The 26,255-nt window shown below is 36.8% G+C and overlaps 2 protein-coding genes and 1 long non-coding RNA gene across 8 annotated transcripts; 2 read left to right on the top strand and 1 right to left on the bottom strand.

Moving 5' to 3' along the window:
- Positions 1–7,978: 7,978 nt before the first annotated feature.
- LOC131298962 (protein NRT1/ PTR FAMILY 2.8) lies at positions 7,979–11,376 on the bottom strand. Of its 5 annotated transcripts, XM_058324473.1 has the most exons (5): positions 11,171–11,375; positions 10,983–11,077; positions 10,860–10,899; positions 9,303–9,764; positions 7,979–9,091 (listed from the first exon to the last, which is right to left on the bottom strand). In XM_058324473.1, exons 4-5 carry the CDS (start codon positions 9,759–9,761, stop codon positions 8,093–8,095), a joined length of 1,458 nt encoding a protein of 485 aa, XP_058180456.1. In that variant the 5' UTR covers positions 9,762–9,764; positions 10,860–10,899; positions 10,983–11,077; positions 11,171–11,375; the 3' UTR covers positions 7,979–8,092. The 5 variants fall into 5 exon arrangements, with proteins under 5 accessions (XP_058180456.1, XP_058180452.1, XP_058180455.1 ...); XM_058324469.1 differs by having other exon boundaries at positions 10,860–11,077; positions 11,171–11,376; XM_058324472.1 differs by lacking the exon at positions 10,860–10,899 and having other exon boundaries at positions 10,904–11,077.
- Positions 11,377–12,499: 1,123 nt separating this feature from the next.
- Positions 12,500–14,034, top strand: LOC131299006 (uncharacterized). The gene is made up of 2 exons (XR_009190588.1): positions 12,500–12,765; positions 13,213–14,034. It is a non-coding gene; the product is annotated as an uncharacterized LOC131299006 (long non-coding RNA).
- Positions 14,035–20,166: 6,132 nt separating this feature from the next.
- Positions 20,167–26,201, top strand: LOC131299019 (LRR receptor-like serine/threonine-protein kinase FEI 2). 2 transcript variants are annotated; one of them, XM_058324548.1, is made up of 13 exons: positions 20,174–20,442; positions 20,552–20,687; positions 20,820–20,891; positions 21,038–21,109; positions 21,202–21,273; positions 21,403–21,474; positions 21,581–21,652; positions 22,709–22,815; positions 22,923–23,096; positions 23,178–23,510; positions 24,245–24,499; positions 25,578–25,711; positions 25,834–26,201. In XM_058324548.1, exons 1-13 carry the CDS (start codon positions 20,361–20,363, stop codon positions 26,056–26,058), a joined length of 1,806 nt encoding a protein of 601 aa, XP_058180531.1. In that variant the 5' UTR covers positions 20,174–20,360; the 3' UTR covers positions 26,059–26,201. The 2 variants fall into 2 exon arrangements, with proteins under 2 accessions (XP_058180532.1, XP_058180531.1); XM_058324549.1 differs by lacking the exons at positions 25,578–25,711; positions 25,834–26,201 and adding an exon at positions 24,864–25,293 and having other exon boundaries at positions 20,167–20,442.
- Positions 26,202–26,255: the final 54 nt, after the last annotated feature.

The following is a 26,255-nucleotide window of genomic DNA, read 5'->3' as shown; positions in this document are numbered from 1 at the left end:
CCAAGTGATTTTTTGATCGTTGAATTGTGTTTTTTTATTTAAATGTGTTAAATTTAACGGCTGAAAAATCCCTCGATCGGGTCAGAGGCACAATGATTTTCGGTACAGAGGATCCTGCCTCTAAAAAAAACACCAACGAATGGGACCAAAGGGATATACTATGATTTTTTTCAGCAACATCCATCCATCAAAAAAAAATCGATCGCTTGTAACATGCATGCTCTAAGCTTAAAGGAAAGACACGGTTCAGAATCAGGGGTACGGTGGTCCTTTTCGTCGGTGAAAACATGAATCTTTGGTAGCCACGTAGTGTGACATTCTTCCTAATTGCATATTCATGCATATAATTGGTTTCAGACCCCGCGTAGATGTGTGGTTGTGAAAATTATTAGGGCCCCATGTGACAGTGCCCGCGTAGATGTGTGGTTGTGAAAATTATTAGGGCCCCATGTGACAGTGCCCGCGTAGATGTGTGGTTGTGAAAATTATTAGGGCCCCATGTGACAGTGCATATTGATAACTAACTAGTAAAATTAAATTAAAATTTATTATATTTTTTAATTCAGTACTCAATATATTTATTAAATAATTTTTCAACTTAAAAAATTCAATAACCATCACCACTACCACAGCCGCCGCCACCACCACGTACATTACCACAATCACCATTACCACAAATATATGGTGACTATAAGTAAAATTAAAACAAAATCACTAGCATATATATACGTTGTGTACTTGTACAAAAGGCGTTGTGGACTCATATCAAAAGATTCATTCCTCAAGACATGAAGAATGTTTAGAAAGGAAAATAAATGTAATGTCTCCACAAATCCAGGCTTAGGGTTATCATTCCAGAAGACAAAAAAAAAATAAAAATTCAGGAGAATTTTTACCCCTACTTGAAAAGCCAAGGATATATAGTGCTTAGATATTTGTTTCGACCGGTCCTTGAAGTTAATTGAAACTCATGACTACATTGAACTGCGAACTGAACAGGGGTAATGGCCATATTTTGTAAAATTGTGAGGCTCATCATGTAATTAATTAAGTATTACTATAAATTATAATATAACCACCCGGGATGGTAGTGATCAAGATGGCAATGAGGTACCCCATTGGGTTTGGCTCTCATGTGGTCATGGGTTCGAGACGTGTCGGCGACCCCTCGCTCCTGTTCGAACCTCATAATCCATTAATTGCTTTATTCGGCCACGGGTGAGATAACGATCAACCATAAATTATAGGTCTCTTTTTGATCAAGGATTCCGTCGTAAATCTGGAGCCTTTATGATCACGCTTAGAGAAGTTCAGGTTGCTACCTCTAGTTGCCCCCTCGTTCACTCTTTTCATTAGCAGAAAGGACAACGAAATAATTAGCATGCACAACCACGGAGTCGCCCAACTTGACTTTACTATTATAACTAATCGAAGGCCCAACTTGATTTGTTTTTATATGTGCTACAAAACGGTTGAACATTTTTTGTCTTCTCGCGGGGCAATATTCCATTAGTTATAATTTCCCGTTTTCAACTGAATTACATTAAAAGTCATAACTGGAGGCTATGATCACACTCTATAAATTGAAAAAATTGCCGGCTGCGTTAACCTGCGAGACACGTCAGTAGTCTACGAAAATGATAACATGTCCCGTCGTACATGATTTGATTGTATTATCTGTGAATAATTAAGGTGAATGGTTAAGCATTGTTACGTGTCATCGAAATTCTCCAGCGTTTCCATATATATATTATTCTTTGAGAAACTTCTTAATGGTTGAATGAAAATACGCATTTAACAATCACTCGGACATCAATAAGGGCTCATATAGTTTTTAGTGTACCCATAATAATATTTTTGAAGTCTTCTCCATTTTATTTACGTAACAGTCTAACAGAACATGTATCACCTATTCTCAAAATATAGCATTTTTGAATAGCGACGTGGCTGGTCCAACATCAGAGTACGTAAGATCTTTGACTAATAATAATCCAGTGAGAAATTAAGTTTTAATTAAGGGTCACCCTCATGCATGAAAAAACAACCTGTAATTCTACGAGGCAACCAAATTTTGGAATTACGTACCCACCTTTGTTTTTTTTGCTAAAGCGGAAAAGAATAATGGAGCTGGCGAACTTTGGGTAATTAACGATCGACCTACTTTCTAGGCACCAAACAAGGGTTTTGTTCAGATGGCTTTTGGAGAATTTTTAGGTTTGGTTTTTGGGATAATGAGTAGAGAGATAAATTAGGATAATAATTGGAGATAGGAGTAGTGAGTGGAGAGAGAAATAAGAATAATGATTGGAGTTATAGGTAATGAATAGAAAGAAAAATGAGAGTAATAATTGAAAGTAGAAGTAATGAGTATTTTTGGAGTTAGATTTTTTTTTTTTTCAAATTTGGAACCAAACAAGGCATAAGCTACACGGATTGGGAAATCCTGTAGTGTAAGGCCCTGCAAGGCATACCGTAGGACACACACAAGCTATCGATCTTGACAATGAATGGTTGAGATATGATTTTGAATTATGACCGGTAAGAATCATTTATTACTGATCATAATTGATTTTTAATATGAACCATTGATTGATGAGATTAACGGCTGTGTGCCGCCTTACACGGGGTGCACTACAGCACCCCTGGATCCAAGTTGCACAAACACGACCCGCGAACAAGCTTAGCCAAAAACCAAGAGGGAATAGTTGGCAAGATGGATTGGCTTCTAATCTGCGTGGGTTTAAGTGTTCATAAGGTAATCAAAGTTATATACTCCTAAAAGAATCCAGGATCTATAATCTAAAGTTAATTCTACAACGATGTACTTCATACCCTTCTACAAGAATCCACTATTTGTAACGTAGAGCCCATCAGAAGCTATAGTAATGTCTGGTTCCGTTAAGATTCTTATTTTTTAAATACTTACTTTTTGTTTTACGAGACAGGTCATTCTCTTTCAATACATCAATACATCATCTTAATAAGTATTTATTTGTTTTTACGGAATGGGGCCCACTACCAGACTGCAGCCGTCTGAGTGTATTTGTGTTTTTATTGCTTTTTTCTTTCTTTTCTATTTTCAGTTTCAACTTGACAACTATGGTTACTCTTATTTTACTACTGCTCCTACTATTTATGACCACTCCCTTGACTATATGAGATAGAAGATTCCTAATTAAAGAAAAAAATGAATTAAAATGCAAGATTCCTATTTAACTAACAAAGCCCTGATTAACCATCAAAGGACAATCTTGAATTCAACCCTAAAAACGGAAGCACCCCTCTTTAGTCCTAAAACAACTGTCACACTTTCCCTTGTCCTTCCCCTCCTTCCCTCTTGGATTTGTACTCTAATTTGGGTGTCGGGAGGGTTTTTGCGCACACCATCCCTCCCTGTGGAATATCGAATGGAAAAACAACAATGTTTGGAGCACTTTTATGATAGGAGTTATTATGTACTTTTGCCTCTTAAAAGCTAATTACACCGTGTATTAAAAGTTGACGAGATTGGGGAATCTAGGAAATGGTTTCAGAACAAGAGAGGACAGTGAGTTTTTACAAATCTTATAGTAATACAGGTTTTTGCGTTAATTTGCCAAAGGAGGTAGATAAAACAGTAAAATTTAAGTATCCAAGAGAAGATTAGATCCACATATCTCATCAGGTTTTGGATCAACCCGTACGTTTTGAAGGAGTGATTGCAAAAGGAAAGCTTGGTGAGGGGTAATTACTTTATTGAAGGCTTCAGCAAAGTAATTACCCGGAGTTGAAATGGCGGGTCACTCTAATGAATGATCAGCTCCCTCCCAAATTGACCCGGAGTTGTATAGACGTCACATTTTGAAATTAGACTTATACTTTCCCCATTGTATTTGTCTTTGCGGGCCATAGGAACCCACAGCTGGTCGCAAATTAAATAGGTATGCGTACTGGAAGTTGCAAAAGTTTCGGTTGTTTCCTTTATTTTAGAGAGTTTAGAGCAAGTTTACCAATATTTAGTTAAAAAAATTTATGAACAGTATACATTTTTCATTTTACTTATTCATATTTTTTTCAACATTATACTAACACAATCTATTTAACTTACTCTCTATTAAAATACACATTTTTTCAACCTTTTTCTTTATCCTATTATTATAATATGAGAGAGAGAGAGAAGGGGGGAGAGAGGAAACAATAAAAAAATGAATTGCTTGTGAATAGTTGTAAGCTAAAAAGCTTACAACTCTAGATGGAGCCAAATTAGCTCTTTGTTTACCTACACTGCTGTATAGTTACTTTTCTCATTTTCGGGAGCTAAAATAGCTTTATAGCTATTTTACACAACCTGGTAAACTTGCTCTTAGCAGTGGTGCTACAGTTTCCGACCGTAGGATCCGACCGAATTTCCGACGTCTCGCCGGGCCCACTCCGGCCGGTTATATACAAAAAAATAGAGTGTTTGGATCGGCCACCTACACACATCGGATGCCGTTGATTCTCGCGTGGGACCCACTCGGTTTTTTTTTTAGAATTTTTGGTCGGCTCCGATCAGCCGTTCGGTGACCGGAATGGACCCGGCGAGACGTCGGGAATTCGGTCGGGATCCTTAGGCCCCGTTCCGGAACGTAAAAAAAGCTCTTATTTTTTAAAAAGGCAATTTCAAGCTAAAAAATTATGAATTTATTGAAGTCTAAAAATATGAAATATGGATCTTGTTTGAAAGATCTCATTGAGATCTTTTATACGATGCAAACAAAATTAAAAAAATATTTTTTTTTTATATTATTTTTAAGTTTGAAAATTTGAAATAAGCTGTTTATTTTTTAAGAAGATTTATGGAACGGAGCCTTACACTTTCTGTTTACAGAGAGACTATTTACAAAGTAGGCCAGTCACACATCATTTTACTAGGCCTATGGCAATGCGGATAGGGTCAAAGCAAAAACAAAACAAAAAGGCATATGACTACTAGTCTACCCACTCTATAAGGGAGTGTTTGGGAGGCAATTTATTGCATCTTCATTTTCTCATTTTCTACTTTTGGGGGTTTGGCACAACCCACCCAAAACACATTCCACCAAAATGAGTTCTCGTTTTGGTTGTTAGAGAAGAAAAGCCAAAAAAAATAAGATAGGAGGAGCTTTTTCCATTCTCATTTTCCCCATTCTTTTTTTTTTGGATAAATTATTTTTCCATTCTTGTTTTAGGTTGAAGCTAAAAGACTCAATTGTCCTCCTCCTATCTTGATAATATATATAACTAAAAGTTAAAACCCCTCTACTTTGTTGGGTGAAACAACTTTGATTTCATTATTTCTCTAGGAAAATAATACTCTGTAATGCACTGGGAATAATAATGAATGATAATAGTACAACCCTAAACTAAATAACGTGAAGATGCATTCTTTTTTTTAGTGAGATTTGAGAATAATCGTTATTTTAAGTTAAATCGTTTTCTTTTTCGCTTTTACTCGGTTGGAAATATGGAGTATGTGATTCTTCCTAATTAGCAAATTAATAAAAAAAATTTGAAGACTTTCAATTAAGGGATACATGTATTTGTTAACTGCCACACAATATCTCACAATATGACTTTAAAAAATTGCTAAAACTATTATTAATTCATACACATTTTAATACCATAATAAGAACCAAGGGCAACACAGTAAAAAACACCACATAATTTAGTTTGATCATTTATCTTCCAATTAAACACTACTCTTGTTGCAAAATGCATTCTGCATATATCTCCCAAACACTCTACCAAAATCAAAACATTTTTTAACCATAATCCAAAAAGTCTCAAAAAGCAAAAAAAAAATTAAAAAAAAAGGCCGAAAAGCCTCCAAAACACCCCCTAACCATTAAGGTACCCTTTTTCTTCTCCAATAAGTCTAGGCAATTTCCCTCAGATTTTACAACGGCTAGGGTTTCGGCTTTGGGGGAGGCACCTCCTTCTCCCCCTAGGCGTATTGCTTCCCTCCCTCTAAGATCCTTTGTTCTGCAGCGATCCTCCTTTTCTACCTCTTCTCGTTGCTCCTCTTTCCAACGTGTTTCCACCTTTGTTCTTCCTCGTCTCTCCCGTCGGTGCTTTCTCTTGTGTGTTCCGATCATTGGGCTTAACGGCTAGAGGGTTTCGATCGGTGGCAGATGGTGGTTATTTTGCTTGGGGGTGCTTGGTTTCCACGCCATTTCCTCTGTTGAAAGGAACAGTTTGCCTGCCTAACGGTGTTGTGGTTCTAATCGGCTTTTGCTCTATGCTGCCCTTCTCTTCGTTTTACTGTGTAGATCTGCTACGTCCATGGTTTTCGGTTTGTTGGGCGGTGGGTGCTAGCGTGCATCTGCCTTCTGAGCTTTGTTCTCAATTTTGGCGATGGTGGCTATTGATGGTGGTGCTTTGTGGTTGTTTGGGATCTTGGACGATAGCTTTATTGGCAGCTGAAGTTGGAGGGTTGCAAGTTTGCTATGGCCAGCATGGCAATAGGTCAGTTGGCGGCCGGGATGGTGCTGTTAGGATTAGGGTTTCTCAGAGGATTAGGGTTTTGGTGTTTGTTTGGGCTTGTTTTTGTTATTTAGAGTTTTTGTTTTTCAGGTGTTTGGGCCGGATTCTTTTTGGGTTTCTGTTAGTGCCTTACCAATTTTGGGTGTTTTATTTTTCTTTTATGTTTTATTTAGATGTAAGATGAGATGTAGTGATAGGTGAGGTACTACCATTTGTACATGATGCACCCTTGTGTGTCTTGTTTTATATCATTTTTATTATTGATATGAAAATCTGTCTTTGCTGGTAAAAAGAAAAAAAGGCATATCATTCTAACAAGTAATTATCGTATCTTAAGAGCAACTTCAACCCATCTCCAAAACTCTAAAATAGAGAATAGATATGACATATTAAAGAAAAATTTGTAATTTATCTCATCTTTTCTTCACTTTTTGTAGTATTTTTTTGAAGAATTTTGGAGGGACCCATTGTCCCCTAGGTCTCCAATTATGGAGACCACCTCCAAATATGGAGATCACACTTTTATTTTAGAGACCAAATCTCTAAAAAAAAATGATGGATCTCTTCAAAATTCTCTAAAAATTTACAAAAAGTGAAGAAAAGATGAAATAAATTATAAAATTTCCGCTTAACATATCGGAGTGTTTTGGAGATAGGTTGGGGTTGCACCTGCGATTTTTTGTGGGAGGCTGTGGGTTATCTATTTCGGCAAAATTGACTTTAAAAAGGAAAAGAAGAGAGCAACCTCTATAATCTATGTCATCTATCTTATTGAAGCACATTTCACCAATCTAATTCAGGGGCGGAACTATCAAGAGTGCCGCATCCAATTCAAAAATACCAACAACAAAAACAAATACACAGGAAACGTTAAATAAAAACATATGAACAAGTTCACAACAACTGTATGTAGGGGTTTGAATCTCACCTCACTCGTACGTGCCCATATATTTTTTCCGATTTTCAAAATCTCCGGACCAAACCGACCCATTGCCATCTCTAATCTGAATAAGTGCAATCATTGAATTGGGCAGTCCAAGTGACCAGGGGACATTTGTCCAGTCAAAGATAGCTGCTTAGATTTATCCGTATCTAGTGATCCTTCAGAATTTGAACTGTACTGTTCAGTTCAAACCTCATGTGCAGAAGTGATCCTTTCCAAAGAATCGCCTTGATTTTAAATTTATGAGGTCCCAACGTGACAAAAATATGGGTCCTGATTGAAGGGCACAGATAGTGTACAAATTGATTTGCGGAGTCAACTTTAGGGTCCCGCCCAAATAATTTGAACGGTTGAGTAATTAAAACAAAAAAATCTTTTGAGTGGCCTTGTAAGTAACTGTAAATGCTTCATCCAAATGTCTAATTTTTATTTAAAATTTAGCTTCTTTAACTCTAAATGAAATATTATAAGATTAGATCAAACAAATACATTTATTTGATGGAGCTATATAGTAGGAGTATAATTTTAGGCACTACAAGAAAAATGTTTTGTGACAAAAAAATCTTGGTGACAACTTAAAAATCGTCACTAAAATCATACTTTTGGTGACAATAGTGAAGTTGTCACTAAAATGTCGTGTATTCTGTGGCTGTATAGTTATAATCCTTAAACTTGCTTGCAAAATTGTGCTGTTGAATTTACGTTACGAACTTGGCTCGGCTCATTCAATCTCTCGGTCGCCTCTCTCTCCCTGCTACCAACATCAACAAACACGTACCGGTGCGCAAACAGATTGAAGTAGGCGAAATTGACAACCCCCAGAGCGGCAACGGTGAAGTAGAAGTAATCAAGCCTGTTAGCATTAAGGTCGCGGCCCCCCAACCACGGGGATCTCCCATTCCTCCCGCTCAACGCGTGAACCACGTTCACGAGCACCGAGTTCAAGTAACTCGCCATCGACAGGCTGAGGAAGAAAACGGACCCGGCCACGCTCCGCATGCTTTCCGGAACTTGGTTGTTGAAGAACTCCATTATTGCCACGGCTGCGAAAGCCTCCAGCAAACCTGACAACACAAACTGGGGCAAAAGCAGGGCAATGCTGACAGGGGAAACGAAAGATCCGGTTTCTAAAGCGGCTTCACGACGTTTTCTTTCCATGAAACCTGCCACAAGCATGCAAAGGATCGACATGACGATCCCGACTCTGATTTTCTGCTTTGTGGAGAACCTGACGTCCTCTTTTCCTGTTAATTTTCTGGCACAAGCGACGTATATGCACTCGTAGATGAAGATCCAAGTGGCGAGAGAGATCATCGACGTGAGCCCCATCCACCCGGGTGGGACTTTGAAGTTGTGGATTGTGGTGTTGGACTGGATGGCTTGGAGGATTCCGAACGTGTTCATTTGGTCCATCGCGATGAAACAAGCGATCCCCGTGAACCAAACGGGGACGATCCCGACTAGGCATTTCAGTCTTTCGACTTGTTGGATACTGCAGAGCCTCCAATTGTTGCCGGGAAAACCTTCAGGATTTAGTTCATTTGGATCAAGTATAATAGCCGCCTTGTCGAGGTACTTGAACCTATCGGTGGGGGGCACGGTGTTTTGTTGCTCCGATTCAGATTCGGGAGGGTTGTAGAAGGCGGATTCTGGTCCTGCGGTTACCTGTTTGGGAATGAATTTCCATGTTTTCAATTGGTTACAAGGTTCTGTATACCGTACCGGCTAAAGTACCGATTTTCCTACTGATACGGGACAATTTGGGCAACCAAAAAATCCATACAGCTTCAGTTTTTTGGGAACACCCAAACTGGGGCTGGCCTTTATGTGGGAGAGTAGATAATAGTATTAGAGCATCTTAAAATGTCGACATTACCTTCCTCTTTCTCCAGGCCGCGATGATAACCTTGCAAATGTCAACGAAGACGCTCCCCTGCGGCTTCATGCAAACGTAAACACGGCGTCCAAGCAAGAAAATGGTGATGGAGACGGCAAGACACGCGGTGGGAATGACGAACCCCAGAAACCAACTGACGTTAGTCTGGACGTAGACGACGACGGTGAGCGCTATCAGGAGAGCGACGGTAAACGAGAAGTACCACCAGTTGAAGAAGCTCTTGAGCTGTGTTCTTCCTTTCTCTGTTTTGGTGTCGAATTGATCGGCCCCGAAGGCTATGTTACACGACCGGATGCCGCCCGAGCCGAGGGCAAGTAGGGCAAGACCACCAAAGAGGACGCTGAGTTGCCATGGCTTAGGCTGGGTGCAGTCCGATTCCTCTGGACATGATGGGGGCCTAAGATTTGGTAATCCTGCTGTTAGGGCTACCATTCCCATGCCCTTTTGAGATACCAACTTGGTTAATTGTTTTGAAGTAAAATATTGATGCTCAAGACATTTACTATTGCATTCCTTTTTAAAGAAATTTGGGCTTCTCTGATTTCAGGATTAACTAATAAAATCCCCTAGAAACGTGCTGCACTTGGAGGTTCTAAGAAATGTGGTAAAAAAAACAAAAAACAAATCACTCATATAGTTTCTTACCATACTTGGGCCTATTTGAGTTCATTCTTGAACGAGTCACCTTCCTCTCTTATCTTTCTAAGATGGTGTGCTGACTTCTTGCTTAAGGTGCTTAGTTAAAGTCGAGTACCAAAATTTGTAGTGTGTAAAATACTTGTATTATTTGTAAGATACAAATGAAATTCAAATTACACCCAAATTCAAATGAAAATGAGATAAAGATGCCGGGTACACTTGATAGACCCCATCGTCACATGCTCTTATCTTTACACATAGCTTTGAGTGGCTGATATTGAGATTGATCATGGATATATCAATCCATGCGTCATTTCTCCTTTTTTGAGGACAACTGTTCTGTAATAATTTGGGTCATACTATCCCAAAAATCTCTAAGAGTCAGGCTCATTGAGCCCTTCAATTGTAATTTTATAGCTATGATAAACATATCTATCTGCGTTTACTAAAATCTACAATCTGCAGTAGAATTAGAAGTTAGAATCTAAAATCTGTATCCACGCAATACGCCAGTAGAATAATTACTTTCACAAATATGGAGTTCTGCCGTGTACGTCAAGAGAAGGAAAAGAAAAAGGAAGGGAGTGAATGTGAATGTATAAATATTAATCAAATAATGTTTTCAATTGGTAGCATTTTTGTTGTTTGTGAAACAAAGATATGAAGAAGTGCGTTCCTCTCAGCAAGATAAGAAGAACAATTAATATTTCCTAAATATAAAACCAGATGAAACAACTTACCAACCTTTTTTTTCACATTTCCGATTGAGTAATTAGAAACAAGAAATAGCAAAATAGAGGCAGAAAAGTTTTAAAAAAAAAAAACAAAAAAGAAGAAGAAGAAGAAGAAGAGGAGGAGGAGGAGGGACAGAAAAGAAGAAAATAAATAAAATGGTACCAGAAATGAGGAGATTGATCCAAACAGGAGGGTGAGGAACCTGCCTAGATAAGCATCAGAGAGGAAAGCACCGGCTAATGATGTAAAACTGGAGGAGCCAGACCATATGCTAACCACATTTACCAGAAATATCCCTTCCATGTTATATTCGGTACGCAGATACACTGTTATATTGGCTATCAAACTCATAGAAGCCAATTTCTCAAACGATTCGTTACCTTCAAAACACCACCAAATACAAAAATTCAATTACTTTCCAAATTATGCATACCTACATTTCGGACTAATTTAAAAAATGATTGATATTTTACCTAGAATATATGCGATTGCTTTCCATCCTCCTGGTTTTCTTGGAGAAGAATGGGGATTGAGAAGGAAGTTCTCCCCTTGTGACGGAGGATCTCTTCGATCCTCCCCCTCCATGTCCCTCATACTATCTTTTTCTTACCTTCCCTCTTCCAAATTTCTAAGTTTTGCGTTTCTTCCATATCTACAGAGAGAGAGAGAGAGAGAGAGAGAGAGCGAGCATCCATACACACATTTTGTAACTAATTTCCCCCCCTAAAGTAGGGCGGGGGGGAGGAATGATACATGATGTTTGTGAATGCTTATGATGTTGGTGATGCATAATCAATCCTATGTGGAGACAAAATTGAGCATTCCGCATCATACTGTAATTGCTTCTTGATGAAACAAGATTGATTTGTGCTGATTTCGTATTCCATTTGGTATATTTGCAGTTGGATTTGGAGTTTGAAGTTTGAGCCCATATGTGGCCCAGCAGCCCAAGTTATAGCAGTCTTGGGCATCTAGCCCTTTTAGTACTTGTGGAGGTCAGAGGCCTACACAAGTGGCCCAAATTTTCATTGAACTTGTCGTTTTCACATGTGGCTCTCAATCGACAGGCCCACTGGGGAGTCCAACCCGAATCCTGAAATCTCCGACCAAACAACTGGAGTACACCCTAGGCCGATCAAAAAAAAACTACACCCTAGAGCCCGTGAAAAATTTCATTGGGATCAGAATGCCAAATCCCTACCCCGAACCAACCGGTGTGTGATGGGTTCGATGAAAGCTGAACTCATCATGCACATTATGAGAGCCCCTCGCATTTCAATAGTCACGCCTAACTCCTCAGTTTTCTTTATTTGATTGGAATTTAAAACTAACTGACTATAATTTACATTACTAACTCTGCGGAGCCAAAAAAGAGAGAGAGTTCTTTTTTTTAGATCCAAAAGATTCACGTTTTAAGAAATTCTGAGTTGGTACGAGAAATTAAGTTGATTAGATGTTACCTCACTAGCTATAGTATATCATTGCCGCCCTAAGCACACATACTAGTTTGATTGGATGTTGCAGTCCTACCATTCAATATTGATGTTTCCTTTTGAACAAATAGACAATCAATGTAACGATCTGAAATTTTAGAATATTTCTTTCAATAAATAAATGTCGTAATTCAAATAATTATCGCTTCATTTAGCGTGGATTTCATTTTATAAAATTTTGTCAGTGTACAAGTATGCGCGCACATGAGAAAGTGTTCGTGTATGATAAACGAGTATATGTATGTGAGTATGTAGTTGTCTTCTATATATATATACAAACCTTACCCTGCATCTTTGTCGCACCCATTCTCTAACAGTTTTTCTCTAATTACTTACCTCTGCCTCCAATTCTTCTTCCCGAAGCACAAATGATTCCCAACCTCTTACGAGTACCTCTATCCCCTCCTTCACACTACACAAACCAGAGAGAGAGAGAGAGAGAGAGAGAGAGAGAGAGAGAGCATTTTAGAAGAGAAGTTGCAGAGAAGGAGAAGGAGAAGGAGTTCGGCCGCCGCTTGACGCCACCGTAACCCACCCGAATCCCTCCGATTCTAGCTTAATCTGCAGGAATTAAGGTAGGTTATCCTACCAAACCCTTTTTATTTGCTTAATCTAGTAGTTTATGGTATCCAGAAGCTTAAACGAACGAAAATGGAGTTTTCCGTTGAATTAGAATAGCACCGATCGACCACCTTCATTTTGGAGTGACCACACTTTGTCGTAGAATGACACCAATATTTTTTATCCTCTATTATATTAGATAGAGATGACACCTGTGTAGTTCAATTGAAACTTATTATTTGCAAAGAATTGTTATTTCTTTTCTTGGGAAACTGCCAACAATGCTCTTAGCTTTTGGTCAGATCAATATTGTTGAAAGCCTTTAGACACATGTAATGTTATCTACTCATGAGTGGCATAAAATGAAAGCCTTTAGATACGTGTGGGTTAAGTAGGAGTAGGATTTATCTATTGAGCGTTTTATGCTCATGGTAGTACATATTTCGGTGTTCAAATGCCAGGTATCGAAGGAGAAACAGGAGCACCGATTGATCCGACTGAAGTCAACATTGCGGAGGAAGAAGTTAAAGGGCCTTGGTTGCCTTATCCTAATTGCTCTGTTTAATTTAAATAAACTTTATTTTGAGAATTCATAGTATTCGAGAATTGTAATAATTGTGAACTTATTATATATATTCGGGGAACCCAAAAAAATACCTCATAGTTCTCGATCAAATTTTGATGATCTAAGCCGCTCAATGTGATCACAATGTGATTTTAAGGGTACTCGCGAGAAATCAGCAAAACAAATGACCGAGAAGGGCTTGATCTGAACAGTTTCGAACAGTTTTTTATTAAACGGTTCAAATAAAAACTGCTCAAATCAAGCCTTTTTCAGTCTTTTTTTTTTTGCTAATTTCTCGCGGGCACCTTTAAAATCACATTCTGCACACATTGAACGGTTCGGATCATAAAAATTTGGTCGGAAACTATGAGATTGAGATTTGAGGTGTTTTTTTAGGTGTTTTTTTGGTGTCCCTTGAACCTATATATATATATTGATCGTCGTATCTAAACCTAAAAATTTGTTTCTCGTTATTCGTACTAAATAAATGAGATCACTTTGGAAAAATGCATTCTTTAACGTCTTCGAAAAATCCGGGCGTTACAATCAATTTCCAAAAAACAGTCATTATGACCCCATTCGTTTAAGGGTTTTAAATTTTAAATTCTAATCATTATTTTATTTCTTTCCAATCATTACTCTAAAAAATGGTGTAACATTTGTAATTTCCCACGATGTATTTTTTGTTGAGATGAATATTCAAATACTTATTTTGTCTCATCTTTACTACCTTCATTCGAGATGTTGCTCATTCTGTCACATCCACACAAGAGTGAGGGTGAGCACCGTATCGCGTCATTTTGAGTACTTTGTATAGAGGCGTAAAAAAAAAAAACTACCAACCAGCTAAACTAACTTAACCCTACCTAACTTGCACCGACAGCCACGGTTGGAGAGGATGAACGGATTAGCTAATGTGGGTGATAAGTTTTGTGGAGAGCGATTGAGTTGACTTGCGGGTTAAGACCCGCAATGAATCCAACCTGTTACATATCTGTGTTGAAAAATACTATACACATTTCCATTGAACTTTTAAAATCTAATTTGATAATGCTGTTAATATTATTTTTTGGCATTCAATGACCTAGATAGTTTTTTTTTTTTTTTTTGTTAACATGACCCTTGTTTATCTCGTACTCATATTTTTGCTATTTTATTTGAAATTTCTTATTTTGTTTTGAAACTTTCCTCGATCCCGCCCAACCCGCCTTAATCTGTAGTTTGAAAATCGTTGACATACTCAACTGCCTCATCGATTTTGAGACTGCGTAGGTTATTTCGTGTTAAAACATATTCAGAGGGTGTTCCACTTTCTATTTAAAAGTTTTTTTTTGAAAAGAAAGTTTTTCAAGTTTAAAAATCATGTGTTTACGTAAATAATTTTTCTACCAATATGGATTTTGTTTGATAGATCTCATCGAGATCTTTTAAACGGTATAATAAAAAATTAAAAAATTATTTTTCATTTTCATTATATTTGAGTTTAAAAAACCTTCTTTTTACTGCGCATCCGGAACACCCCCTCAATTGTCAAGTGGGATTGGTTGAGAATTTGTCCCATGACCAACGCAAAATTTCTAGTTTCGTGTCATTTTGGGTCATATCAAAAAACCCATGTTAATCTTAAAACATATACTTTATATTAACCCGATTTGCTTAAAATCATGCCATTTTTGGTTTGATACTATTTACAACTTTAGTTAAAATTCTTTAGAATATATGTATATGAAAGAACACACGTAAAATAATATTGCACATGTACAAAATAAACTATATTATAAAATAGAACGGTATCTTAAAGGGAATATTTCAAAAATTATGTACACATACAAACAAGAGCACATTTTTAGCCGTTAGATTAAGTTTTCAATACGTTATAACCGTTGGATCTTACAACATGACATTTTGGTAAATATATTACATTTGAGTGGCATTTTAGTGAGGGAGGAAGGAATCTTAAATAAAATTCTCTCTCAAAACTACGTTCCCCCTTGCTTCGTGTAGGCTCTCTCTCTCTCTCTCTCTCTCTCTCTCGCTCGCTCTCTCTCTCTCTCTCCACGCAGGCAATAGAAAATGGGTTGGGTGTGGTTCGACGAAGTAGACGACGGCCATGACGTCTCTGCAAAATTATTCATACTGCTTTGTTTAAACCAGTGGTTCCTATCTCTAGCTTCCTTCCTTCTCATGTACTCGCTACCTTTTTTATGTAGCCAATAAGGTGTTTGATGGAATGCCCAACACATGTTCGGTGAATCTATAGCAGTGAATTGGTTTTTATAGTAAGTAGACTATTTTTTATTCAATTGTATGTGTTTTGGAAAATCTTTGGAAGCAAGCAATGGCTATTGGCTAGGGCTGTAAACGAACCGAATCGAGCCGAACCCTGTTAAGTTCGGCTCGGGTTCGTTAAGGTTTGAGTTCGGCTCGAGTTCGATTCGAGCCTGAACAACTTGGCTCGAGTTCAGCTCGTTAAAATTTTCAAGGCTCGGGTTCGGCTCTATTGGGTTTGTTAAGATACTAGTCTGGCTTGAGTTCGGCTCGGGTTCGATTCGAACTTGAACATCTTGGCTTGAGTTTGGCTCGTTAAACTCAAATGAATCGAGTTGAGCCGAATCTAAGCTCGAATTGAGCTCGTCAAGACTCAAATTTGATTCGGCTAAACTCATTAAACTCAAGCGAACTCAAATTCTCTCATTGATCGTATAGAATTTGGGAGAAAAATAAATATTGAATTATATATACAACCTTAAATTTTTTTACATTTACAAATAGACACCTATTGAATTATTAATTAAATTTAAGTATAGGTTCACGAACCTAACCGAGCCGAATACCATTAGGCTCAGGTTCGGCTCATTTACGAAACGAGCCTAGAATTGAGGTTGAGGTTCAGTTCGTTTAGCAGACGAATCGAACTCAAACGAGCTCTTACCGAACCGAGCCTCGAACGGTTCGCGAATGACTCAGTTCATTTACAGCCCTACTATTGGCCATCCATTTTAAGTTAAAAATGTGTAAGCGCATGCAGTGTGTGAACAATAGTTTATGACTGAGTGTTTCATCTTTTTTTCTCAGGTATAAGGCTGCATAAATCAAAAACACCCAATTTGAGGGATGATAATTTTCCTCCCCTACTCCTATTGCTCTCACATTTTTATAAATTAAATTAAAAGGCCAAAACCAGTACCAAAAAGAGTTTCCATTATTATTTTTCATCATTTACTGATTTAGTTAATGTAGAGCATTGGTTGGTATGTTTAAATTTTAAAATGTTGGCTCTTATAATATTACTCTTAGACAGAGGTTGATATATTGGATTCAATATCCAGTATTTATTTGCAGTGTGCTGATCGTGAAGTCGTGCCTTCAGGCATGCACTAGCAACGTGACTTTAGATACGTTGTGTCGTGCCTTCAGACACGAACATGCACTAGTATGGTAACAAAATTCAATACCTTTTGAATAATCTCATATATTACAAAATCAACTATCAATTGTTAAATCATGTCATTTAAAAAAAGAAAGTGATTTTCACTCTCATTTTAGTCATTCATATTTATTATTTTGTTTTTATCCACATGAATTTACAATATTATTCTTGAATGTGTGAAAAAGTGTGTTGATTGAAGGGCAAGATAATAAATTCAAATGAATTAAAAAAAAGTATGCGTAACTAAAGAGGAGTGCAAAAATCACTTCATTTTTAAACATTGAAACCACAGGAGATTCATTACCATCATTTCTCAAACAGCACTAAAGAGGTATCTTCTGTCATTTAAAAAAGGAGCTGGATTCTCAGCAGTTGGATAGCAAAGAGTCTCTGCAGTCCAATCACAATCATTCATCTTTGCATCTAACTGTTTAAACTTTAAAAAGCTTTCCCCAAATAGATTTTTTAAAATCTCGATCTTTAAAAATATTATCCGACGGTTGTGAACGCTCCAACCCATTTGGACTACAGATTATTATTTAAAAAAAATCGGGGGGTGGTGGGGGTGTTACAACTTTCAAAAAAGAAGGTTTTGGAAAAAAGAATGTAATTTCAAGCCCAAAAATCATATATTTACGCAAATAATTTTCCTCCAAATATGAATTTTATTTGATAGATTTCATTGAGATCTTTTATACGGTGCAAAAAAAATTAAAAAATTATTTTTCATTTTTATTATATTTGAATTTAAAATTTAAAAAAATACTTTTTAAAAAAGAAGTTTAGTTGGAACACCACCTAAGTGATATTTACCCTTGGGGCCCATTTGGATGTGGGGAAAAAATTGGGGGTATTAGTTAATAAGGGAGATAAGATAGTAAGAGGTATTAGTTAATAAGGGGTGGCCCACATTTATGTGATATTTATGGAGGGGAAATTAAATAGTAGGTTGTTTTGATGAGGTATAAAAGAAAAGGAATTAAATAATACTTGGTTTGGATGGAGGATTAATAGGAGGTATAAGAAAGGGTGGATGATATAACAAGCTGAATGACCCTTTTGTCCTTGTGCAGTCCCTAAATTAATTTATGTATTACGTTTTATATGTAATTGCAAATTTAATTATTCTTTCACAATTTAAGTCGTAATATTTATTTCTACTAACAAATTAACGAATTTAGTATTATTATTAAACAACTTTTTTTTATAAAATTTGGTTTTTAAAAAAAAAATTAAGTGTTTCAAATTTCACTCTGTTTGAACCGGTAGAAAGATTTTAGTTTTCTGATTATTTTATCTTAAATGGTCATAATTAAATTTTGACTCTAAGGCTCTCGTTGATTAGTCCTAAAAAAGTTGTAGAATCAAATATCTCTTAGGGCTAACCAACGAGAGCCATAGAGTCAAAATTTAATTATGACCATTTAGGATAAATAATCAGAAAACTAAGATCTTCGCACCGGTTAAAACGGATTAAAAATTGGAACACTTATTTTTTTACACCGTTTATATATTAACAAATATAGTTAAAAATTAAGTGTTTAAATTTTCAATTTATTAGAACGGTGCGAAGATCTTATGATTTTGGGTAGAATGAAAAGTAGAAGTTGGTTGAATGGTAAATGGGAAAAAGGGATAACGAGGGGTATTTTTCACAAAATACCCCTCCACAGCCGGATTATTTTTGAGGACTTCAAGAGGAGCCCAAAATAAATCCCGGACAATCCCTTAAACCGGTGAAAACAAAGAGAAGGTTAAATATAACAGGGGAAGAAATTGGAATGCCAAGCAAGGGAAAAAGAGTGAACCCTTCTCCATATACCCCTCTTATTTTTCCTCTCTCCTTTTTACTCCATCCAAGCAGGTCCTTGAAGTAATTTTTCTTGAAAGCTGCTACTTTCCCTCCAAAATGTACAATTTCCCTCTCAAATCAGTGCAAAATCCAGTGGGGGCCATCCCACTCATGCCTGTTCCATTGGTCGCTCAGAGAGAGCACTGAACAGCGATTGTATGTTAGCATTCCCCCGGCATATTTAAAGTTTCTCTTTGGTACCCTCTCTCTCTCTCTCTGACTTGGGGCAGTGTAGCTTTTCAGACTTTTGTCGAAACGGCAAAAATCCAAAGAAGCCGTACCTCCTTTAATGTTGAAATAATCTTCTACTACTACTCTCCGCTCCACGCTTCGCACCTGTCAAAGTTCAAAAGTCAGTGACGCGTGTCGCTTCTTCACAGCGAGTCTGCTTGTTTCTAGATACTCGAGAGTGGTGTTATAAATCCGTGTTTTGAATTTCACGGGGACAACGGCTACTCCTCTTTCTCTCTCCACAATTTCTATGCACATAATATATATATATATATATATATATATATATATATATATATATTCTTTTTTCTTTTCTTTTTTTTCGTTTCTTTTATTATCGGAACTATGCACATTTTCAAAGAGTCTTTTTGGCTTTGCCTAAAATAAGTATTTTTTTTCCAAAAATAAGTATTTATGTTTTGAATTAAATAAAATGTATCGTGAGAGAATGATTTGTTTGATAAAACGAAAAATAAGTACTTAAAAAATAAGAACCTAAATAGAGCCTCAGAGTATTAGATACCAGGGGAAAACCAATAAAAATTATTGCAACAATCATGAAGATCTTTCATGAGATTTTTTATATGATCCAATTTGGGATTCAATATAATTTTATTTAACGATCTAAATAGGTCATTTTTAGATATTAATGGGGTATTTCAATTAGGTTAATTGAACATAATAATCAATTTGAATAATTATTATGCAGTCTCTGCAAAATCGTGACTTCCTATTGTTCTGAAAATAAATATGATTTGAGTTTAGGGCAATGAATATTTGAGGATGAACCTAAATATAGGATGCCTATTTAATTTTTTTTGAGTTTCGGTGTTTAGGCTTATTATGCACTACAAGTTTTTGGGTTTGTCCTAATTTAATTTTTTTTTGCCCTTGTTAATTTTACGTCAAATTTTTATGTGATATGGATGAGAGGAATCGGAAAAGTAAAAAAATTATGACTTTTAAACAAGTATTTTGAAAAATATTCAAGAAAAGGTCTAAAAACTGACTTTTTAAGTTTTTTTTTAAATATTTTTCAAAATACTTGTATAAAAGTAATAAATATTTTTACTTTTTCGATTCATTTCGTTCTTACTCATCCATATCACATAAAAGTTTAACGTAAAATTAATAAATGCAAAAAAATTAAATAAAGACAAAATTAAAAAATTACCCTACTTAAATTTATCACTAGCATAAACATCCTTTTCAATACTCCTATTATTTTTGCATCATTCTCTATAAAATTAATAGTTCAAATCGTATAATGAATTTTATTTGATATCCACAGATGAGAATATCCAGACGAAAAGAGTAGTTTTTTCAACAAAAGTTGACCCCTCCTTCTCTCTCTTCGCGCCTTTACCAAAATTAAAATTTCAACGTAGACCCTACAATTATCACAAATCTCATTAGATGACCCCACCATTACCAACACAGGAGGTAAAGTGACTAGTAGTGACCAGTTCCTAGTAGTTTCTGCAAGAAACCCTAGCCACGGAGAGAACCCATCTGGATCAAGAAAGCAAAAATGGGTGTGTTGGTTTGGGTATTCTCAGCAATTTTGGCATCAACCCTTTTCAGCTCTCTCTCTCTTGCTCTCACTCAAGATGGTACATTTTATTCTCCATATCTCAACACACCACATTTTGAAATTTTTTTTTTTTCTTTTTTGCAAGCTTTACAGGACTAACGTTTTTGGTTCTCCTATTTGGTTTATAGGTATTACATTGCTGGAACTCAAAACAACTTTGAATGATACCAAGAACTTTCTGAGCAACTGGGATGATTCTGATAACACTCCTTGCAACTGGACTGGTATCACTTGCAATCCAGCTGACAGTACAGTTTTCTCTATGTATGCATCTCTCTCTCTCTCTCTATCTTTTTTTTTTTTTTTTTTTTTTTTTGTGCATTTAGTCAACATTGTTCGCTCTATTTTATTGCCTTTTTATATTTCTGAGCCTATTTCTTGATTTGGGTTTTGAAGAAATCTACCTTATATGCAACTTTCTGGGATAATTTCTCCAAGCGTTGGAAAACTCAGTAGTTTACAGAGACTGTAAGTGGAAGTACCAAATATATGTTTTCCCCAAATATAATTTCTCCAAGTTACCTGGAACAATATCTGATTTTAACTTTTTCTTCTTTTGTTTTTGTTTTTGTTTTTGTTTTTTCTCTCTCTCTCTCCTGTTTTGCCAACCTCAGGGCACTTCACCAGAACAGCTTACATGGCGTTATTCCTAGTGAAATTGGAAATTGTTCTGACCTCAGAGCCCTGTGAGTGAAATTGGGTTTTGCCTCTTTTGTATTTTTCTCATGTATAATGTTACAAATATTTATATGTATATCTACTATAATCTAATGTATAGGTACTTGAGGGCTAATTATCTCCAAGGAGGCATACCATCAGATATTGGGAATCTTTCTTCACTCACAATAATGTAAGAAATGTTCCTCACTTCTCCTTTTTGTTGGAAAATTCCCACTTCAGTTACTGCATAATATGTCGTAAACATGGAAATTCTTTGGATTTTGAGCTTTAGAATTAAGTTCATAGAAGTTCAATGCAGGGATTTGTCAAGCAACTTACTTAAGGGTGCCATCCCTTCATCTCTTGGCCGTCTAACACGCCTCCGGTCTCTGTAAGTCCAGTTGTGTCAGTGTTATCTGATTTTTTTTTTTCCTTTTACGCCCAATAATCTAATCCTTAAGACTCGCTATATGTCAATGTGGTGTTGTTTACTGCAGAAATATATCTACCAATTTTTTATCAGGTGAAATCCCAGATGTTGGAGTACTAAGCACTTTTGGAAACGATTCGTAAGTCTCCTTGTCATCAATTTCACTTTGTGTGCATAACGTTAATCATCATCTGCTTAGGGCACTTTCCTATTGGGCTGCTACTTAATAGCACTAAGCAATATCTAATTTCGCAAACTTGTATCAGCAAACACTCTTAACAAAGTTTGATCTTGAGGTTATGGAAATGTTTCATAAGCTACTAAAGTCGATTACCCAAGTTAGATTACAATTGAACATTTTTAAGACCTGCTCATTTCCACTGTTAAAGTAGTTCTCTTGAAAAAAAATTATAGTCTATTGAACATATTTTTTGAAAAATTTACAGTCTTTTGAACATACAAGTCATGCAGTGTAATAAGCAGAATCAAGAATTTATAGAGCTGATCAATAGTTTTTGAGTGGTTTGTAAAGAGACTATTCAAGATCCTATAAAATCTTGCATCTGCGTTTCCAATATGGTGTCCACATTCTTGTCATTGAATTGTCATAACAAAATACATCGTACAATTTAACCAAAAAAAAAGAAAAAAAGAAGTAAGGACATTATACATGTGGCTGGTTCAAGACTATATGGCAATTGGGGATGCTTTTCACCTTGTTGCTAATTTTCTTATTTAATTAAATGCAATGTTCTTCTGAGTTGCTGAAAGCAGTGCCAATGCCATTATTAATACAATATGCCATGATTTGTCTATGCAAGTCTTTTTTTTTTTTTTTTTCAACTGGTAAGGTGGTAATGCCAGCAAGTGATAATTTATAGATATTTATAAGGATTACATCAGTTAGGACAGAAGAAAGCGCCACAAAGCATACAGTTGTCCACAACAAACACAAATAGTCATAAATTCAATCCTTAGAAGGGTGTGAAAGCCCTACCGACCGAGTAACGGGAAATCAAACCCTTGACTTCATTGACTGCTGTAAACGTTCAGGACCACTATTCTAATCCAATGGGTTCATTCACTACAGTATTTTAAATTTTGTTAATCATCACTAACTTATTTCAAGTAGTTTTTCTTTTCCACATTTTATAAAGCTTTAAGCTTACTTTGAATGCTACCTCATTATGCCTAGGTTTATTGGCAATTTAGACCTCTGTGGCCGACAAGTGAACAAACCATGTAGAACATCACTAGGATTCCCAGCGGTGCTACCACATGCTGAAAGTGATGAAGCTACAGGTAAGAGATTGATCAACTCTTTTTGCACCTCAAACAAATAAGAAATAATGCAAGTAGTGCATTTTTTCACTCATAATGTTTATTTTCCAATTGTCTGATTTCTGTAGTACCTACAAAGCGATCGTCTCACTACATCAAAGGGATCGTGATTGGCGCGATGTCCATCTTGGGTCTTGTGCTTGTCGTGCTACTTAGCTTCCTATGGATATGGTTTCTATCGAAGAAGGAAAGGGCTGCTAAGAAATATACGGAAGTCAAAAAACAAGTTCATCACGATACCGGTTAGTCGCACATTTCTTAAAGTTTCATATTTCATTCTTTATATTGTGTGGCAGCCTTCTAAACTTTCGTTATGTTGATAGGCACCAAACTTATCACTTTCCATGGTGACCTTCCCTATCCGTCATGTGAGATCATAGAAAAGCTAGAATCCCTTGACGTAGAGGATGTTGTGGGATCCGGTGGATTTGGTACTGTCTATCGGATGGTCATGAATGATTGTGGTACATTTGCGGTTAAAAGGATTGATCGGAGCCGTGAAGGATCTGATCAGGTTTTTGAGAGGGAGCTGGAGATATTAGGCAGTGTCAAGCACATAAATCTTGTCAATTTGAGAGGGTACTGCAGGCTCCCTTCGCAAAAGCTCCTTATCTATGACTATTTGGCCATGGGAAGCTTGGATGATTTCTTGCATGGTATGTTTCACTTTTAACAAGTTCGTTTTCTGTCAGCCACTACAATGTACACGCATCACAGCTCGAGTTTTGTTTTTCATCCTTGACAATGTTTTCTAGGTGAGCTCAAAACCAATTCATCTTTTCTAGATTTTAAGGGAACCATAACTTGCGGGACGTTGGAGACCTAAATGGTGATCTAGGAACAATGCCAATTTTCTAAAATGATGCTCTTTTCCGAGGTTTATTCTAAGCACCAAATACCCCAATCTCTTACCTCTGGTGTTGCAATGAAAATACTTCCTATCCTAATGTCAAGTTGCACCATCACTTATATCAGGAAAGGCACAATCTCACATAATTATCTCAAGGGTTGCATGTTAGGTAATTTGACTGTTTCATCACATATAATGACCAGATTTTTCCTTTGTTTTTTGAACTTAGGTTGGGGATATTTTTTCCATCTTCCTTATTTTTGTTCTGTAACTTCTGTTTCAGTGTAGCAAGCTCTCTTTGATGATTGAGTTTTCTCACAACCATCCTCTATTATTTTTCCCTCTTTTCAAGATTCAAAAATATCAGTTCCACTTCCATTTTGGCTATAACCGCAAGTTCAGTAGCAAGTTTTGAACCAAACTCACTAAAAAGCTGCAACAGATTTAGACCACCAAAAAGAAAGGAGAAAAAAGGGTTCTTGTAGGTTCTGCGGCATAATGATTCCTGGTTTAGCTAATATCACCTTCCCTTTCTTTTAGAACATGGAGAAGGAAAACGATCCTTGAACTGGAATGCTCGTCTAAGAATAGCATTTGGCTCTGCACGGGGTTTGGCATACTTGCATCACGACTGCTGTCCAAGGATAGTTCATCGGGATATAAAGTCCAGCAATATACTCCTTGACGAAAACCTAGAACCTCGTGTCTCAGATTTTGGCCTTGCCAAGCTTTTGGTAGATGAGGATGCCCATGTGACAACGGTGGTTGCTGGAACTTTTGGTTATTTGGCACCAGGTGCGTTTTAATCTTTAGATTTACTATGGTGTCTGCTTTTTGTGTCAGTCAATTCTCCCTTTTTCTTACTTCCGGTTACTAAGATAATTAGAAGTCTGTGTTTGTCCAGAGCAGAGAGCCTCTTCGTTCTTGGACTTACCTTCGGTTTTCTAAGAATAAACTTCATTCATTCGTATTTTTAGATGATCAATCAACAATCAGTTCATCAAAAGTTGGACTGGTTGAGATAATTTATCAGGGAAAACAAATAGAGGCTAAAAAGTAGAAAGTCATTAGTCACATTATGACTAAAAATAGTTTAGTTTTTTAGAGCAAGGTTGGCACTAAAATCAACTTGATTTTAGCATTTGGACTATTTGAGCAGGCAGTTGGTTAAATGTTACAGTACCAATGCTTGTGATGCTTTGGACTGGGTGATTGTGCTGGATCAGGATCCTCTCTCCATTGTTTCCCTCTCCATATCCTCTGGAGGTTTCTGATTTTCCTATGGTAGATATCCAAGATTTGTAACCTGTTTAACAAAGTTGGTTTTAATTGCCATCACATTTTTCAGAACTTCTGCATAAATCAGGCCTTGACAATCTGGTCATTGTTTCCTGCAACGAGTATGTTCATTTTGATCTCCTTTAGTCACGCCTTTTGATCTCCGTTAGTCACGCTTTTCTGCTTTTGCACCCTCTGTCCCAAATTACAGATTCATTTTGGGATGTCTGGCATTATTAGTCCTCTTTTGAAGAGCCAACGTATAAGTTTAGTTTTCCAAAACTACCCATATGAGTCCCTATAATTGATTGCCATAGCAAATTTTTGGCTTTGCCAAAATGTCATTTTGGTCAGAATTAAGGGGCATTATTATTATTATTATTATTTTTCCAAACTGAGAATTAAGGGCCAATGCAATGCTGTTAATTATTGCCTTCCATTCTCAAATTTAATGCAGTAATCACATGTCTCATTCCAAAAATAAAAATACGGAAAAGGGGTGAGTGAGATTAGGGGATGGAGTATTTGCTCAACTTGTCCCCATTTATCAAAGGTTAAACTGACAAAATGCAATTAACATGTTGTTTGGAAACAGAATATCTGCAGAGTGGAAGAGCCACTGAGAAGTCAGATGTGTATAGCTTTGGAGTCCTCCTGTTAGAGCTTGTAACCGGAAAGAGACCCACAGATCCTTCTTTCGTTAAACAAGGCCTAAACGTTGTTGGTTGGGTAAGGATACTCTCACTTTCTCCCTTACATATGCTCAATATTTCCCTTCTAATATCTCCCATTTGTTGTTCCTCTAATAACGTAGTGTCACATCCTATTCCCTTGTCCTAAAAAATCCACAGATGAACACTCTGCTAAGAGAGAACAGATTGGAAGACGTAGTGGATAGAAGATGCACCGACACGGATGCTGAAACCGTAGAAGCAATCATAGAGATAGCAGCGAAATGCACCGCTGCAAATCCAGATGACAGGCCAGCGATGCAGCAAGTGCTGCAGTTTTTAGAGGAAGAGGTTATGTCGCCTTACCCTAGCGATTTCTACGACTCTCATTCCGATTATGCTTGATCTCCTTTTCACCTTTCCATGGGGTGTGTATATTAGAGTCTTGTAAGTGCATTCTTCTTGCACTTTTTTTTTTGTTGTTGATGCGGATGATTCTCTTGATATTGTGAAAGCTTTATGAATATGATCTGGTCCAAATTTTGCGCACGATTTGGTAAAATTTAGAAATGGTTCAGTAATGTTGACAAGAACTGATGCGA

This window comes from Rhododendron vialii, chromosome 8a, assembly GCF_030253575.1.
Source record: "Rhododendron vialii isolate Sample 1 chromosome 8a, ASM3025357v1".
Classification (NCBI taxonomy): domain Eukaryota; kingdom Viridiplantae; phylum Streptophyta; class Magnoliopsida; order Ericales; family Ericaceae; genus Rhododendron; species Rhododendron vialii.
This window is presented reverse-complemented; position numbering and strand designations above follow the sequence as displayed.

Excerpts from the sequence above, each read along its gene's own strand:
- LOC131298962 (XM_058324469.1), bottom strand. The coding sequence starts at position 11,291 with ATGAGGGACATGGAGGGGGAGGATCGAAGAGATCCTCCGTCACAAGGG. Across the intron at positions 11,078-11,170 it reads AGCAATCGCATATATTCTAG|GTAACGAATCGTTTGAGAAA; the intron begins GTAAAATATCAA and ends GGTGTTTTGAAG. Across the intron at positions 9,765-10,859 it reads GATCAATCTCCTCATTTCTG|GGCATGGGAATGGTAGCCCT; the intron begins GTACCATTTTAT and ends GTATCTCAAAAG.
- LOC131299019 (XM_058324548.1), top strand. The coding sequence starts at position 20,361 with ATGGGTGTGTTGGTTTGGGTATTCTCAGCAATTTTGGCATCAACCCTT. Across the intron at positions 21,653-22,708 it reads AGCACTTTTGGAAACGATTC|GTTTATTGGCAATTTAGACC; the intron begins GTAAGTCTCCTT and ends CATTATGCCTAG. Across the intron at positions 25,712-25,833 it reads GCCTAAACGTTGTTGGTTGG|ATGAACACTCTGCTAAGAGA; the intron begins GTAAGGATACTC and ends AAAAATCCACAG.